The sequence below is a fragment of the Carassius gibelio genome, chromosome B7, assembly GCF_023724105.1.
Source record: "Carassius gibelio isolate Cgi1373 ecotype wild population from Czech Republic chromosome B7, carGib1.2-hapl.c, whole genome shotgun sequence".
Classification (NCBI taxonomy): domain Eukaryota; kingdom Metazoa; phylum Chordata; class Actinopteri; order Cypriniformes; family Cyprinidae; genus Carassius; species Carassius gibelio.
The window spans coordinates 35,890,809-35,909,374 of record NC_068402.1 but is presented as its reverse complement, the minus strand read 5'-3'; the positions used below and the strand labels follow the sequence as shown (position 1 = coordinate 35,909,374).

The 18,566-nt window shown below is 35.2% G+C and overlaps 1 protein-coding gene and 1 long non-coding RNA gene across 7 annotated transcripts in view; both read left to right on the top strand.

Moving 5' to 3' along the window:
* kcnip4a (potassium voltage-gated channel interacting protein 4a) overlaps nucleotides 1–18,566 on the top strand; it is a 188,826-nt gene that overhangs the window by 138,080 nt on the left and 32,180 nt on the right. Inside the window, exon 1 of one of the 6 annotated variants that reach the window (XM_052561682.1) lies at nucleotides 3,589–3,979. The exons of the other annotated variants lie outside the window; for them this stretch is intronic. Coding sequence (XP_052417642.1) covers nucleotides 3,880–3,979 — 100 coding nt within the window. The 5' untranslated portion in view covers nucleotides 3,589–3,879. Of the gene's footprint in view, nucleotides 1–3,588; nucleotides 3,980–18,566 lie in introns of those variants that run through there. 6 annotated transcript variants of the gene reach the window in all.
* Nucleotides 8,961–12,200, top strand: LOC127962183 (uncharacterized). The gene is made up of 3 exons (XR_008154529.1): nucleotides 8,961–9,036; nucleotides 9,873–9,905; nucleotides 11,448–12,200. It is a non-coding gene; the product is annotated as an uncharacterized LOC127962183 (long non-coding RNA).

The following is an 18,566-nucleotide window of genomic DNA, read 5'->3' as shown; positions in this document are numbered from 1 at the left end:
TTTCATGAAATTATTTTTATTTAATTATTGAGTTTATATTTCTCAACTAATACCTAAGACCTTTCTTCTCAGTATTGTGAGTTTATATAGCAATTGCAGGTTCAAATTAAGCAATTGTGAGATTATATCTCAGAATTCTGATTTATTATCATAATTTATATATATATATATATATATATATATATATATATATATATATATATATATATATATATATATATATATATATATATTAAATAAAATAATATTAAATTTAAATTAAAATTATAAAAAAATAGATAGATAGATAGATAGATAGATAGATAGATAGATAGATAGATAGATAGATAGATAGATAGATAGATAGATAGATAATTTTTTTATTATTATAAAAAAAAAAATCTTGATTTCGAAATTTTGAATTCGCAATTGAATTTTTTTTTTCTCAGAACTAGGAAATAAAAAAAAATCCAAATTGTTAAATATAAACTTAATGTGAGTTGTGAGATGCAAACTAAAAATGACCTTACATTTTTCATATTACTCTTGAAAAGTCAGTCAGAAGTATTTATCTAAAGGTACACTGTAAGCATTGAAGCTGCCATGTTATTCGTCCATGATGGATTGACGTGCAGGTCAGTGTTTTCAGACAAACGTCTTGTCCCTTGAGCCAATCTTAAGCTATCAGTCCCAGCCAGTTGCCACAAATATAATTTTCTCCAAGCACATCAGCCGGCTGTGCTGGACCAAAACCACACACTCTCATATCGAACAGTAGTTTCAAAAGCAATGCTTATCTTACTGAATGTTGCATCATTTGCATTGCATCAAATAACACGGCTGCTGCTTGTTATTTAGACCGCCAGCATCCTGCTTGAACTGGGGGCAGTTAAACCTCGATCTCAGCCATTACAAGAGATTGTATAAACACATTGGAGGGCACTTCTAGACACATGACAACTTGTCTCAAGCTTTGTGATCTGTATGTTGTGGGCAGAAACTGTTATTTCACCCTCAATTGTGTATTCAGCATTGCTCAGGGCTGCCATGGTTCACAGGCTTTAATTGCTTACAATTTCACGCTCAGTGCTTTTGGGGGTTTGAGGATATGATGGGCTAATTTCACTGCTTTGTAAATATTGGAAACCAACATTGCTTCCTATGGTATTACAAATATTGCCATAAAGCATGTTATTAGAGCCTACCTGAGGCACGGCACAGCTGTTGTTGTGGCACAAATTACAGCGTATTTTACATTGTTTTAGTGAACATTTGAAAGCACTTGCTGAAGTTATACATTAACGTCAAGCGGACTAAATAAGCACAAAGCAAACACATTTGGATTTGTGTGTATAATGCATATGCATATGCACTCCCCTAAAAATAATAGATCATTCTAGAATGATTCATTGTAAATAGAGCAAGTAATCGGGTAAAAAATGCTGTATTTATTTATATAAATATTGCAATGTCTGTTTTTATGATATCATGCAGCTCTACTTTCATATATCTGAGTCTGAGGCACAGTCTTATCCTTGGCAGGTGTTTTTTTTTTTTTTTTTTTTTTTTTGCATGTGTGTTTTATCCACAGGCTTCAATCACAAAAGTGCCTTTGCATAATGAGAACATGTGGCGGACTTCGATACGTGACAGCACCTCCGACCTTTAAATGAGCATATTGTTAAAGAGTTGAATTTTGAGCAGTGTTTGTGTTGAATCAGGACAGCCGTTCCTCACATAACCCTCTGCTGGACAGAGAGTCCCCACAGGACAGGGATGCTTTGACCCTAAAATGAAAATACGTAATCTCTGGCCAAAATCTGTTTTAGAAGCCACAAAAACTGAAGAACAAAGAGCATTCACATCTGAGACACATCCTAAGCTTGGCAGTGATAAAAATCGACCCAGTAAGGGTTCTCTATCAACACTCTCTGACATTTTAAATCACCTTTAAAGAAAGACAGCACAGAACAGGAAGCGATGGACATCAATGGAAGGCATGCTGAATTCATTTATGACTGTTGTATATCACACATTTGAACATTGCATATGCATTTTTTTTTCTTTTGGGCAGAAACTGTGAGTTACTAAATGATTCCTAAAGGCTAGTGTCATAGTTTTAATAAAACTAAGCTATTATACGCAGATGGAATTTTTCAATTAAATTGAAAAATTTAATTTTGCAATGAGCAAAATTAAAAATTGCTGTAGGCAAAATCTGCATAATTACATGAGCGACATTAATAACCCTACACTAAATTATTTGCTCCAAAAAAGGAATAAAATCATTTTGTACGAGACTTTTAAGCGAGTTAGATATTTGGCGGAATTAACTGAAATACATGCAAATGGCACTGTTTATGAATTATGCTGGAATATGAATGCAAATCTGGTAAGACTGTGAAAGTGAAGTGTTAGTGTGATGTAACTGTCCTTTGACATCTCTCAACTGAGCTCAATGCATTGGCTAATATTGTGGACCAGAAGGTGGCAGTATTCATGCATTTTTAGGGAAGGAGTATTGGTAGTGGCTTTTAGGATGCTGCAGTAAATACAGACCAGAAGAAAAAAATTATAATAATTCTAAGCTATAAAGAGTTTTGCATTAAATTATGTTTTGTTTACTTTTGTCAATTGTTTTAACCCTTATTCCGTACCTTCATGTTGATTTTGTAAATGTGAAAGTACACTGCTTTAAAAAAAGAATTTTGAGTTATTTGTAATTGCACATTTGTAATTGTAAAGTTGCAACATAGTATATTATAAATTACTTTAAATGTATTGAATAACTCTGTATTTAACATTATAATCAGAGTACATTAGACGTGAATATGATCAAAATAATTTTACTTCTTTAAAGATGATTTCAAAATATATCATTTAATTTAAAAATGTGTTAGACAACTACTTTATTTCCTTAATATTATATATTAGTTGCAGATTAAAAAAATAATAATAATTAAAACATAAAAACATATTTTCACATTCAAAAAAATGAAGTGTACTTTTACGAGATGGTATGAATTATTTGTATTGAACGAGTAAATATTGATTTAAAATTCTGAAAGTTTCTCACACAAAACTATGATTTCCGAAATATTACTTGTGAGTGCTTTTATGGAGTTTTTATAGTCTGTGGTTGCTAAACTTGTATGGAAAAAAACAGCATAGTGAAAACAATAATAGCAATGTGGATCTGTGAGGGTGAATAAATAAATGCAGAATTGTAATGCAAATTGTCTCTTTAAATGAGTGCACTTTAGCAGTTTATTGATTTCCTCTTCAATGGTGTAATCGATGTTGGTGGTTCCCTTGGATTATAGACATCGTGCAAATAAATGCACAGTCAAAGCGTTTAAAGGATGAGTTCATTATGCATTGATTTTGGCTCTGGTTTAAACAGCATGTTGTGCTGAAGTACAGGTCATGTGACGTCACACTGGTGTTAATTAGGTGTGAATTACATTAAACTGGTTTTAAGCGAAGGAAGTGAGGACAGGAAGAGAAAGCGACTGAATATTACTTTTTCTTCACACTTTTCCTCTATAATTTCACACCGCTCTCCTCATTTCCTTTCCCTCCCTCTCTCCCTCCCCTCATCTCTCTCTCTCTCTCTCTCTCTCTCTGCATCCCGTCACTGAACCCTCACACTGCAAACTTACACTCGCACCTCTGACTCTTCTGTGAGGGGAGACTCAGACCCCGAGTGGAGAAGCTCAGCCTCCCAGGCTGGATTTGCAGCGGGACTGGAGCGCAGCGCCACGTGGGTGCCTCGGGCTGCCCGGCGGGTGCGCGCCGGTGGCGGGAGAAAACCGGAGCAAGGAGGAGTTTGGCGCTGGGTCAGGGGAGTCAGGCAGGTGGCATGAGCAGGAGCAGGAGCAGGGGGTCGCTTTGAGCACCATGTGGGAATCGGAGGGTCTGCAGACATTCGGCATCGTATTGATCGTGTGCGCTTCACTCAAGCTGCTTCATCTGCTGGGGCTTATCAGCTTCTCTGAGGGTAAGAGAGAGAGAGAGTGAGTCCTGTCAGAATGACAAATATCTAATTAAGTAATCGTTCAGAAGTTTTCAATGAGTGGGAATATATGGATGCACATGGAAATTCAAATGTGCACAATCTGAAAATATCCATAGAGGACTTCTAATATAACATGTGCTCCACAGAAGATGAAGCCAAAGTAAATGCTGACACACTTTGTGTTGTTGTGTAGGCATGGATGATTTGGACAAAAAAAAGTTGTAAAATGTAATCTAATATTGTGATTAAAACTGAAAAGCATTTAGATATGTACAGTATAATCAGGGTATTGACATAAGTCTGTATTTTTGTATTGCAAAGTTACAGTGCATTAAGCGAATCTGTCCACATTTCCTTATCTAATGTTATATACTGTAGCAAGCTGTTAATTTAACGTACAGACAGAAAATTCTTGTGGGGATATCAAGTTGTTGCTTTTTACAATCTTACTGTTATTTTCATGCAAAGATGGTGGAAAATGTAAAGTTATCCTTGGATGGCATCAGAATATGAGGACAGTTGTGTTTTAGATGAAATGGTGATCAAGTGACACCTGGATATACCATGTTTTGCTATTAACATCATCATGCCAGAAGAATAGCATGAGACCTTTAATACTTTTGCTCTCGCAGTATCATGTCAATGGCTGTTTATGATATACTACACATGTGCAAGTTTTTATCACTTTCTGACATCTCAGTGGGCAAGAATCTTTTGTATAAATCTTAGAAACAGTATGGAGAGACTGTAATCAAAGACTAACAACATCATGGTTGTGCACACGTTTATTTATGGAAGGAAACAATTGTGACATGTTTTATTTTGAAATAAATTATATTTTATATCGTTATTGAAATATTCTAAACATTTTTTGTAAAATATATATATTTTTAATTTAATTAATATATATATATATATAATTTTGTAAAAATGTATTAATTCATTTTATTTTAATTCAATTTTATTTTGTTAAATATTTTGCTAAATAGCCACTAGTTGCATGCACACCTTTGTTTGTGTATTTATTTATTTTTGGTTATGTAGTTGCCCAAAATAAATGGCAAAAGATTGCAAAAGAATAGCGTTTGTTACTTCATTATGTCTGCTATCTATGTATCATCCTAGTGAACTTTTATTATGTTTTTTTCACTTGAAATCATTTTTTAGTGCTTTTCAGCGTGGACAAGCAACGTTTGGAGAATGCTTCAAAACACTAGTTTAGGTTGTTTTGAAACGCAAATGCTATTTTTAAACTCATCCAGAACGTAGACGTCATCCTTCACACTATGATATCATGCTATGATAGTCTACAGACATCAGATCAGAGGCCAGAGATCATTACTTTCTCTTGCTCTGGTGATTAAATGCACCATCCAACAATTGTACGCCCTGCAATCCAAACCCAGTTTGCTTTAAAAATGCTTAATTTTCCATGTTGTATTTTTTCGTGTCTCTGTGGGTTTATTTCAATGGCTCATTTACTGTCAGTATTAGAGCTAATAGGATGTCGGCTGAACAATGGATCTTATTACCTGAGTGTTTCTTTTCATTTATGAAATGTCAAACACTTTAACATTTTAGGATTATATTACACTGTCTATCTAATGCCACTCTAAATGCCAACATCTTTTTCTTCGCTTAGTCTGAAAGACGAACTTCCTTGCCTCTGTGACATAGATGATATTTGCATTGACCCCAATCACAGACAGCTAGTCTCAGTAAATGTTTCAGCCCTGATCTCAGTTATGAGCTCACAGGTGTCATTGACCCTAAATCAGGGGTCATCTGAACATTAAGGCTATTAGTGCTGTGAAACAATAGCACAGGTGACAAGAGGTCGCATCTAATCAGTGTGTCAGTGAAGATAAATGCTGTCCAGTTGACCTGCACTCGCACAGGTGGGCACACACACACACACACACACTTCACGAGAGTGACTCAGAGACTCATAAAGATCCCGTGTCAGATTAACAGCGGCGCCAAACATTAACACAGAGAACATTGCAGCCGCGGCAGTGCGGTGCACTCACTCGTGGCCTTTGTCTTTGACGTGTCTTTGTTAGAGATTTAAAGGCTTGTAGCAGAGGTCTGTGGATGAAATTAAGTTCAGAGGGGCAAGGATCTGTGATAATAATCTGTCAGGTTTTTAAAAAATGAATTAATGTGTTTTTATATATATATTTTAATGTATGTATTCATATTAATTTTTAAACATTGGTTTGTTTTTGTTTATTTATTTGATAGCCCACTCAGTAATCAAAAACAAGGAAAACACATACAGGGTTGCACATACACATTTTTTTATTATTATTTATTAAAAACGTATGTATTTATTCATTTACAAAATACAGCTTTCATATAATGATGAAAAGCAAGAGTCCTTACCCCTCAGTAATCGAAGACTAGAAAAAACACCTAGACATTTTTTTTTTACAAAAACTATTTACATTTTTAATGAAAATAATATTTTTAAATACAATTTATTAAAAAAACTTTTTATATTTTCTAAATATATTGCAAAATTTTGCATGAGTTCATGCATATGTTCTTTATTTATTTATTTATCACTGTAATCAAAGACTAGTAAAACATACCTTTTTATTTATGTTTTAGGATTTTTAATTTTTTTATTAATTAAAAAAATATTCATTCATTTATTTATTTAAAACAATACTATTCTCATATAATGATGAAAACTAGAGTGCTTATTCCCTCAGTTATTTTATACTAGCAAAACACCTACACATTAGTTGTCTGTACACATTATTTCTTTATTTAAAAATATGTATTTGCATTTTTTTTACTTAAAAATATTATTACTTATTTTAAAATATATTTAGCTCAATTTTTCTAAATACTCAGTAATCAAAACAAAACAACTACATGGTTGCACACACAGTTTTATTTTAAAATTACAGTAAATTATTGAAATGTATTCCTTTATAAATTTAGCTAAATACTGCTGTCATAAAATGATGAAAAACAGGAGTGAATATATATAATCGAAGCACAATGCGAGCACATTGGGACACACACCACACCTCGCAATCTTGACTGGCAGCCCTTCAATTGAGATTCATTCTCCTGCAGACAGCAGAAGTCAAATAAAAGTGCAGTGTTCTTCAAATATCTCTGAACTCTCAAACTTCAGAATGTGCTTCATCTCCGTCTCTTGAGAGTTGGATAAAAGCAGAAGGTTATGACTCTGGTTTAGTTCCCAGAGTTCGAGTGCTGAGCAGTTTGCTCGTGTTTGTTGTTTATAAAGGCATCTTTATCTGTTGTGGCTGCAGATTTTCAAACTGAACTGCACATCAAAGTTTTATATGAGGTTTAAAAAATAAGATGCAGGAGACCATGATAATGTTCTGTTTGCTGTTGCTTTAAAAGTCTGTGATCTAAGTACATTCAGTACCACAGTTACTTGCTTCATATTTGTCTTTTTGCATGATTAAGTCGGGTCTGATCCCAGTGCAGGGATCTTCTGTCAGTCGGTGGCTCTGATTCAGCATTTATACTGTTCCAAGATGTTATTTTCCAAGTCAGTCAAATCTGAAGTCTGAAGTCATGATCAAAACTTGACTTGAGTCTCAGGTTACAAGGTTGCAGTTTAGCCAAGACATGTCAAGTTTTGAATTTAAGACTCCAAAGGGCTTGCTGTAATGTTGATTTAATTTTTTTATGCATTGCTTTATTAAAATGTATTATGCTGATGACAAATGTGTTTTGGCACAAGCCATAACAATAATAAACAATACAGCAAACATGTGCCAAACTTCCCATATGAAAGCAGCAGAGCTCTTTCAGTCCCAGTATCTCCTCATGTTCTGTGAGTATTTGGGAGTGTGTTAATGTGTATTCACAAGATACAGGGTAACCGTTATCAGCAGAGCACATGCAAGAAAAACATGTTCACCTGGAAACAAAAGCTTATTAACCTGCTTGAGTACTGTATCCATGAAAACAAGGGCGAATTTGACAGTCTTTGTTCATGTGACATACTTACCAATAGACTATTAATTGCTTTTTGCAGTGAATCTCAGACTCAGTCTTCCAGCAGAAATGCTTCTACAGCGACTGTCTAATGATGAGACAAAAGAGTGGAGCAATTAATGATGTGTGTGTGAAAAAGAGATATCATTTTATTAATTTATAATTCATTTATTCATGTAAAGTGTTTATATTTGCTTGTCTATGTAATATGAAACATAAATATCTTATATATTTTGGTCAAAGGGGTCATACCCAGCAAGCAATAGCCTTCATTTCAACGTCTGGGTTAAATATAGACCAGATATAGTCCGGCTATGTGTAACCCACTTTTAGCCCAAATAACATTTAATCTGGATAAATGTATTTTTTTTGCAAAATAACTTGTGAGATGTATGATATTCCATCATGTACGCAGAGTCTAACGTGATTACAAGTTGTTTGGTTTACTTTATTTAACATGTTATATGTGTAGGCTGTGCGTAGCCACGATTTAGCTCGTATTCAGACCCGGCTATTGTAGCCCACTTTTTGTCAAAACTGATTAATTGTATTTTTTTGCCAGGCAGTGCATGAAATGGTTAATATTCAATCATGTTCGCATTGGTATGATATCAAGGTTCAATACGTCATTTCACGGCATGGTAGATCACGATTTAGCTCCGAATTGGACGGGCTATATGCGGTCTGCTTTAGCCCACCTGGCGAAATTATTGCAATCTGGGCTCAGATATAGACCAGCGACCTAGAATATTAGTCTTTGAAATGTTTTCGCTTACACAGCTTAATATATATTTTCTGTCAAACATTCATACACAATCTACGATAAAAATATCTAATCAAATGCAATTGCATTTCCCAACCGCTAGATGGCACAATTGAAACACTACTGAGACATGTCTACTGGAACTAATGCCATTGCGTGACTAGATCACTTAAGCCAAATCTCGCGATAAACATTTCCGCGATTTTATTTTACACGAGGCAGCTGTCGGAGTGCAACGGGTGAGCAACAGTCTGAGTGAAAACCTTCACATTTCTACTTCGATCTTGTAAGTATGCGTGTTATTTTTGATATGTTTATTGTTTAAATTAGTTAGCTGTTATAATGTGTAGAAACCGTGACATTTTAACATTAACATTGCAGAGTACTACTTTTCTCCAAAAAGTTAACGTTACCTTGCACGTGTTATTGCAAATGTATCTAAATTCAATGAATGTGGTAAGCATGAAACTATGAAACTTATCATTACTATTTTTTTATTATTATAAAGATACCAGTATTTATTTGTATTTAAATTAGAGTTGATTTAAAGCAAATTCTGTAAGTACTTTACATAAAATTTAACAGCAGCATAGTGCAACATGAAAAAAAAAAAAAAAATCCTCTCCATTTAATAAAAGGTAGTGGCAAACATAAAGTCTTTAAACTAGTTTGTAAATAATTAAAATATGCAGCATACATTCAGTTTTCAGTGAATTTGTTTCAGATATAAATTTGAATGCTGCTTCTCCATGTTTTGTTTTGACTTTGGAGATATAAAAGTAGCTGGCTACTGTCCCAGATGTCCTGAGAGGTCTGCTCTGGATGGTTCATAGTGCATCAGAAGATTAGAAATTTACTTTGGCCTTAAAATGTTAATTTAATAACCAACTGTAGTTTTTGGATATTAATTTTTTGACAGACAGATAGCCAGTGTAAAAACCTCAGAACTGGAGTGATGTAATCCACTTTATTTGATTTAAAGACACTGTTTATTGGAAATTATCCTGCAATCAGTCAACAAAGTACAGCAATTGAATATACAGAACACTTGTCAGTGACTACCATTAAATGTCTTGTTACCAACATTCATCAAAATATATTTTTTTTGTGTGTGTTCAACAGAAGAAAGCCATACAGGTTTGGAACCAAGTGAAAGTGAGTAAATGATTACATGTTGTTGTTTTTTATTTTATTTTTTTATTTTTTTTAAGTGAACTACGCCTATAAGTATTTTTTATGTTTATTAGAGTTATATGAGTAAGTGATAAAGAATGATTTATAATGATAGTTCACTTTGAAATTAAATTTTGATACGTTTAAGCTTACCTTATGGGCATCCAAGATGTAGGTGTCTTTGTTTCCGCAGTAGTTTCAATTTTTATATTTTTAGGTCAAACTGTTCTTGTCTGTCAGTCATATAATGCAGGTCTATATGGTCACCACCTGAAAGAGCATGCACAGAGAAGTCCAAATTAAACAATTCCCCACCATACACACTGATAGCCTAAGACACGAAACGAGCGGTTTGTGTCAGAAAACGAACAGTATTTATATCGTTTTACCTCTTATAACACAGCAACGTCGAAGTGATCTGAGGGCGCGCGTGCTTCGGTGTGTGTGCATTCTGGGCTGGCTTAGTCTAAGTGCGGCGCTTGCGCAAATTAAGCCAGAACGCGGACGCATCACACACCTGGAAGCACGCGTGCCCTCATATCACTTGGACGTGGCTGTGTACAAGAGGTAAAAACGATATAAATACTGTTCATTTTCTCACACAGACTGCTCGTTTCGTGTCTTAGTCCATCAATGTGTACTTACAATGGGGAATTGTTTAATTTGGACTTCTCTGTGCATGGCCTTTTTAGGTGGTGACCATAGACCTGCATTATATGACTGACAGACAAGAATAGTTTGACCTAAAAAATTGAAACTACTGCGGAAACAAAGACACCTACATCTTGGACGTTCTTAAGGTAAGCTAAAACATACCAAAATTTAATTTCGAAGTGAACTATCCCTTTAAACTTGAGGGAAGAACTAAAGTAGAAATGAAAATAAAATCTGTTTTCACCTTCATTAGAATGATAATTTAAAAAAATACTGTATTTCAGTTTCAAAACACATTATGGTAGTAGTCAGACATGTCTTGGGATAACAGTGTTACATAATCAATTATAATGTTAATTTTATTTCCATATTCAGAAGTTATGGATCCCAAATATCTAAGAGAATGGCGTCGCTTGAGAGATCGAGTTAATGCTCTCGCTGAAAATTAATAGGTCATTTTCATTGCCATTTAAGTGAAATTACAGAACTTGCATATATGAGCTTGATAAAAATGAACATTCGAGAAGAAAATGTCAGATATATATGTATATGTGTGTGTCTATATAGCCTATATATATATATATATATATATATATATATATGCCTTGTACAGAATTGTTCAATACGCGTATCGTTACACGCCGTATTGCATCACCACTAAGCGAGCAAAAATTTTCAATTATTGATATTAATTATAATATTGATATAAATTATTGTCTATATTGATATAAATTATATAGTCTCAATCTATATTCTGTTAACTCTATCTATTAAATCATCCTAGCAAAAGTGATTGACTAATTAGTTAAAAAGGATTGTCAACAATGTTTTTTTTTGAGCAATAATTCTTTCCTTTTTCTCATTTGGCAGACGCAGTGATGACCAGCTTTCCATCAGCTATGGAATGTGAAATAAAAAATGCTATTTCTAATCATTTCAAACAAGCACCAGGGAGGGCAGGGGGTGGGGGTTATGGATCTAAAGTAAACAGTTAATTCTTAAAAATTAATTGTTTTACATATTTTTCCAATGTTTTATTTGTTCATTTTTATGTTTGAATGTTGTCCAAGTTGTTGTTGTCTATATAATTGTTCAAAATAAATCCCTTTATATTCAATTAGTTTGGATGGATTTTAATTTATGAGAACCTGTTATATTTGAGTGAAAAGAATCCTTATGCCTCTTTTTGTTGTCTATTACATGTATATGTAGTGTAATGGATGACTAGTCTATTCTTGGGCTATGGTTAGACGTCTATTAGATTTTCACTGACAGCCCAAAATCAGCCTTGTTTTAGCCAAGACCCATATTGCCTGTCTATTAGACGTATGTAGTTGTTTAGCGGTCTAATTGATGACTAGTCTATTCTTGGGCTATGTTTAGACGTCTATTGGACGTATAAATATAGTCGTTCAATAGCTGTCTGATTGTCTATTCTTGGGCTATGGTTAGACATCTATTAGACGTATATATGTAGTCATTTAATAGCTGTCTATTCTTGGGGTATGTTTAGACGTCTATTAGATTTTCACTGACAGCCCAAAATTAGCCTCGATTTAGCCTAGACGTCTCGGCTGTGTTTAGACGGCTATTAGACGTCTATTAGACGCAAAATTGCTTGCTGGGTATGATGCTTTTTTAAAGATCATTAGTTTGTGTATTTGGTGTAATATAATATGTTGACATGCTTTATTGTCTCTCCTTCGAGTGTCGAGTCATGTGACAGACACAGTGATGAAGCTCGTACTGTATGTGTTTGCAGTACATGAGCCACGGACGGTTAAAGGTCCCGTTTTACGCGTTTTTTTGAAGCTTTGATTGTGTTCACAGTGTGCAATATAACGTGTTCATGTTTCGCGTGTAAAAAACACGGTATTTTCACACAATTCACCTATCTGTATACCGCTGTTTTCACTGTCATAAAAACGGGCTGATGACTTCCTTGTTCTATAAAGTCCCTCCTTCAGAAATACGTAACGAGTTCTGATTGTGCCAGCGGTTCCTGTGTTGTGATTCGACAGCAGCTTAGAGCAGGCTGACCTCCTGGAAACGCGATTGTTGGCTAGTTTTGGACTAGTTTTGAGAAGCAAGTGGGCAGGAGCATGTGCTGGAGATATACTTATAATCACAGGAGCGTTTTTTTTTTGCACAGCCCTAACATCTAGTTAACAAAGCTAAACAGCGTTGCGCTTTGTGTAATTAGTTACAGAAACTGTTAAACTCACCAACTTAAATAATAAAATACACTTACTGGTTGTGGTCCATAAACAACGCCTTCTCCAGACAAAGAGGGAACTGCTCCATCTTTCAAGAATAATCTTGGTGCGAATCCGGCATTAAGCTGATTGAGATTGAGGAAGCTGTCCTCAGCAAAATGTGCTGCACATAGTTTTACATGTGGATTATAATTTTCCGGAACCGAGTTAAACATAAATTGTAACCATTAATCTCTGTAAAAGTACAGCGTCCCTGGGAAGCCCAAAGAAAGGTGATTGGACTCCGAGATGAAAATAACAGCGTTTCAACGACATGGCGACAAACACAAACGCAGCTCTTCCTCTTCTCCGACGCAACAAGACCACGCCCCCTTTTTGTGAATTCATGTGGGCGGAGGTTAGTCAAAAAACTGTTTTAGTGATGTCATTACTACAGGAACTAGAGGGATGAAGTCCAAACGAGTAGTTTTTTTTGTCTGTTAAATAAAATATCTCGCTTGCCATTGAACTTTGAGCTTTAGAATTTTACAGATATTATTTATACTCTAACAACATCATTACACACTAACTAAAGTTTAAAACATGGAATCACGAAGAAGGGGACCTTTAAGACAGCTGACTCCACTGTGTGATCATCTCTCTCTCTCTCTCTCTCTCTTTTTACATGTGTGCACACAAACACACACACACAGACACACACACACACACGTGATGCGCAAAACTTTGCATTTGAACATTAAATAGCAAATACTTAAACTAATAACAAAACATACTTCCAGTAGCTGATTCAGAAGTGGCAGATTGTCATAGAAAAGTCAGAATAACCTCTTCTCCTAGGTTCATGAAACGGTCGTACATAAAATGCGTTGCTGTTCTGTTGTAAGTAATCTTAAAGATTCCTAAATTCATCTACTTTCTGAAGGCCAAATAAAGTGCTTTTGCTTTCTCATAGAAACACATAGTATCTCCCTGACATGACTGCTTCAACACTAATAGAGTTACTGAAACCACGCCTTCTTTCTTAGCGTGAACATTTGTGCGGTATTACTCAAATATTTCCACATAGTGACGTAGACATGTGGGGCGTGTTTAAACGAGCCGTTTTAGGTGGCATGGCAGAGTCATAACTTTGAAAAAGAATATCTCTTTGTGTCTTGAGACTTTGAGAAGCAGTCTTTGCAGCTTTACAGATCTTCTTCATGCACCAAGAGCTTGTAACGCTCCAAAGAGAAAGGGCATTTTTTAAATCGCACCATATGACCCCTTGTATTCTTTATAAACAACTTCAAGGTATAGTTAAACCAAAAATTGAAATTTACTTCATATTTATTCACCCTCAGTCCCTCAGTAGATGAGTTTTTTTCTTCATCAGGTTTGGAGAAGTGTATCATAGCGTCACTTACTCACCAATGGATTAGTCTGCAGTGAATGGGTGCCGTCAGAATGAGAGTCCAAACAGCTGAAAAAAACATCATAGTAATCCACAATTAATCCAAACCATCAATTAACATCTTGTAAAAGACAAATTACTTTCTTGAAAGAAACTATTTCATGATTTTTGATGTGAGAGACAACAGTAGATGGTATTTTATCACTGCAGAAAGCAATATTATGTGCTATGGGCTCATATTTTGACCATAAGTGATGGTGATTAAAGGTAAAACAACTGCAAACATGCAGCTTTTGCTTCACAAGATTTGTGTGGATCACTTGTGGATTATTGTGTTGTTTTTAAAAACAGTTTTTAGACTCTCATTCTGACGGCACCCATTCACTGCAGAGAATCCATTGCTGAGCAAGTGATGCAGTGCTACATTTCTCCAAATCTGATGAAGAAACTCATCTACATCTTGGATGGCCTGAGCATGAATAAATCTTCATTTTTGGATGAACTGTTCCTTAAAGCTGGCGTGTACTTCACGCTTTATGGTGAAAGTTTAGCTTTTAAGCTTGAAAACTAGTTAAAAGGAAATGGCAACAGGTCAAATGCAGGCTTATTTTGATGCATAAAATGAATCGACATAGTGTCTGACTGAGCATTTATGTGGTGCAAAAAAAGGGAAGGAAACTAAGTACTGTACAAAATCTGTTTTAATTTATTAGAGGCCATACATTTCAAGTTCAGCTAATCGATAATACATTATTTATATATCTGTATATATGCTCATCATTTCACTGCATAAAAAAATCAATTTGTATAAATGCCTTTTGAAAATGAAAGGTTCATATTTGTAGTAACGCTAATTTGCTTATACATAGCGTTTTAAGTGTTTTTTTCTTTTGTAGATCTGGTCGACGTGACAAAACCTCACATTCGGTTAATTATTATTTTTTAGCAAACTCTTATGATGTGGAAAGCTTTGTTAAAAGGCTAAGCAATTAGTGATATTGTTTCTCAAACATTTCTTTCTCTTTTTATATCCCATTTTCACTTCATAGCTTTGAAGACGAAGCGGTGCACGCGGATGATTACAGATGCGAGGCTTTCCGCCCGTAATTCATTATTTTTCATCAAAACAATACAGCCAAATTTCCACCATCATCATTTCTTGACTTTAATTAATGAACTTAATGCGGGAAAATTATGCCAACTAATCCTGCACCCCGGCGTACTCTATGATTATTCATAGCAGGAAGATGCACAGCATCCAATATTTATGAGCTCACATTTCTGTAGGATTTTTTTTTGCTGCAATGTGCTTATCATTCTTAAGCATGCTTGTTTACTTGGTTTGTTTAGCTCTGACTAAACTTTATGCATCTCCATTTAATTTTGCAGAGGAAAAGCACGTCTCAATTTTATCCCAGGTATATTTCAGAAGCTTCCTGTATCTGCAGGTCAAGTAAAAGTGCTGACCTTGTGTTGTTAGTTGCAGCTTCATTAATCGGGGTGTCACCAGCTTCACACGTCCTATCTTAAATGATAGATGAGCTACAAGAGACTATCTGTGGCGCAAAGACAAGCTGATAATGTATTAGATCACAGACAAAGAGATCGCTGATAATAAAGTGCACCTCATTCATCCGCTCCCCGACTCCACACGACTTCAACAATTGTATCTGCCAAGAATGTACACAAAATAACCTTTTCCTTCATAATTGCTTATCAGGATTTTACAGCAAGGAGCACATAAATCATATTGTCACATTTGAAGCGGTACCAAGAGTGCAAACTCTTTAATTAAAGCATGTTCACCAGTATGCAGAGCTGGATGGGGAATAGTGCTGGCGGTCTTTCAGTTATCAGGGGATTGGCTGTAACTGTGGGGCCAATCGTAAGGCTAATTATCTGCTCTAATAAATCAACACGGTTTCATTCGGGGTAACAAAATATCACTTTAAACATTATATTCTTTAATTAATGTCACAGGACAAGTCTAAAATAAAGAGCTGGAAGATAAAACTAGAGTGACTCGATATTCTTTTAATTGCTAATGATTCACTTAGGTGTGACTGCTTATTTCGCATTTTTTTTATAATGGTGAGACAAAGCATACAATCCAAAGTTTTTTGTTTAATTTATCCAAATGTAGTTAGGTTTTATTATTAAAACAATGATTTATGTCATTCTTTAACATTCAGTCATGAAAATGTCTCTAAGTACACTTCAGTGGCTTTTTATTGTAGGGGTATATGTCAAATACAGAATTTTTGTGTATCTTGAGTATTGCATTGATCCCATCAGTTGTAAATCTTAAAAGATAGCTACTCACTGAGTTTTAAAGTTTACAGTTTAACTAAAATGATACTTAAATGTACCAAGCATCTTTCTCTGAAGATGAGATTTCAGTTTAGCTTAGCTTGGCTCATTTTCTGTAGAGCAGCGGGTAGCTAAAATAAAAAATAAAGCATGTCTTTTAGACAGACCCTCAGACAGCTCTCACAGAAAAGCAGACTGAGTAATGGCAGAAAGAGATGTGTTTGGTCAGACTCTGTGCTGGCTCTGTATTACAGCAGAATAAGCACACGATGGCAAAGAATATATCTTCCAGCTGAACTCTTCAAACAAAAGCACCAGAAATGACTTGGGCATAGCTGGATGCATTTGTGTTGGCTTTCTGTACATGCATGAAAAGCCTTTGTTATTATTTTTTCAAAAAAGGCCCTCGTTTCATGTCTCCTTTTCATGTCGTTGACCAAATGATAATGAAAGTCATTCAGGACCTTTTCATGGTTGTTTTGTCCCAACTCTCTCCTACTAACACTGCTGTTGTTTGTCTTGGGTAATGCTGAGGGAAGAAAAACCTGTCCTTTGTGTCTTCTGGCCATCTGTGCTTCATTACTGTTTGCTCTTCCAACTTTCTCATCTCAAAAGCCTTTCATATAAACCCCAATTATGAATTTGGAGAGAGAATCATTCATATTGGTGTATTTACTTTAAGAACCCATATTTAAAGTGCAGACTCTGCTTCATTTGACACAATATATGGCATGTAGATCTGTATTGATGATCTAATGGATACTGATGCTCAGTGGGCTTTCTCATTCCACCTGTAAACACAGACAAGCAAAACAAACCATGCATTCAGAGTGTGAGATAAGTCTAAACCGATCGTCTCCAAAAGGCAATCGAGCGATGTGTGTGGGTAATGGGAATTGTGATGTCAGGTTTGGTTGGTGTTGAAGCTCGAGTCGATGTTTCTGGCTGAAAGACAGACAAAGAAGATACTCGAGGCTTAATGCTTCATTGTATTAGCATCTCAACACATGGCTCAAAGCAGTGACCTATAATAGAGACAGAACGCTTCTGAAATTGGTGCTGACGTTAATAGTCAGTGCCATTACAGATGAAAAGGGACAGCTATTTCACACAATATTACCATGTGCAAAGTAAGAATACAGAACAGCTCGGTATTGCTGATCCATCTAACAAGCATACTAATGGATTTGGAAAATATATCATATAAATATTAGGGCAATCAATTGAAGAGAATTCTGTCATTATATGTCATTTATGTTATTCGAACTTTATTTTTCTTCCATGTACACTGTAAAGATCATCATTAGAAGATTATTAGAGTCCAAGAAAATACTGCTTGCGTTGTTGTTCTTCAATTTTTTTTTATGTTTAATCCATTGTGTTACTTGCCATTTCCTTATAATTATATATGGAATTTACTTGCAGTTTCTAAGTTAAAATTGTTCAATTTCTTACACCAATTCTACACTTCTTCTACACATTTTTAACAGAAGATCTATGCAACCAAAACATTTTGGTGACCATTGACTTTCATTGTATGGACCAAGATAAAAATAAAAATAAAATACATTTCTTAAAATACTGTCTTCTCATATAAGAAGAAATGCACACAGCTTTTTAATGACATGACTGTGAGTAAATTGTCACAGTGTCTGGGTGGTGTTCCCTGGGGTTTCCACAAGGTGTCCTCCTTCCCGCGGTGTCTGTCACCTTATCAACTTCCTGTTCCCTTATTTGGTCACATTCCTCTTGGTTTGAGTTAATTGATTGTTCCCCACCTGTCTCCAGTTCCCTCATCACCTTCTGTGTATTTATACCCGGTCTGTCTTAGTCTGTGTTACGGAGTCCTTGTTTAATGTCCTATGATTATTCATGTCCGTCAATTCAGTCTTGCCCTTGCCTTGTCTTCTTGTTTGTTTTCTTGTTGGATTTGGATATTCTGGTTTTGACCCTGCCTGGACTGTTTACCTCTTTGGATTACCCTTTAATAAATGACTTACCTGCAATTGGTTCTCTCGCCGTGTTTCTTGTAACGCTGATCGTGACAGAAGGACTCCGTCAAAGTAGGAACCA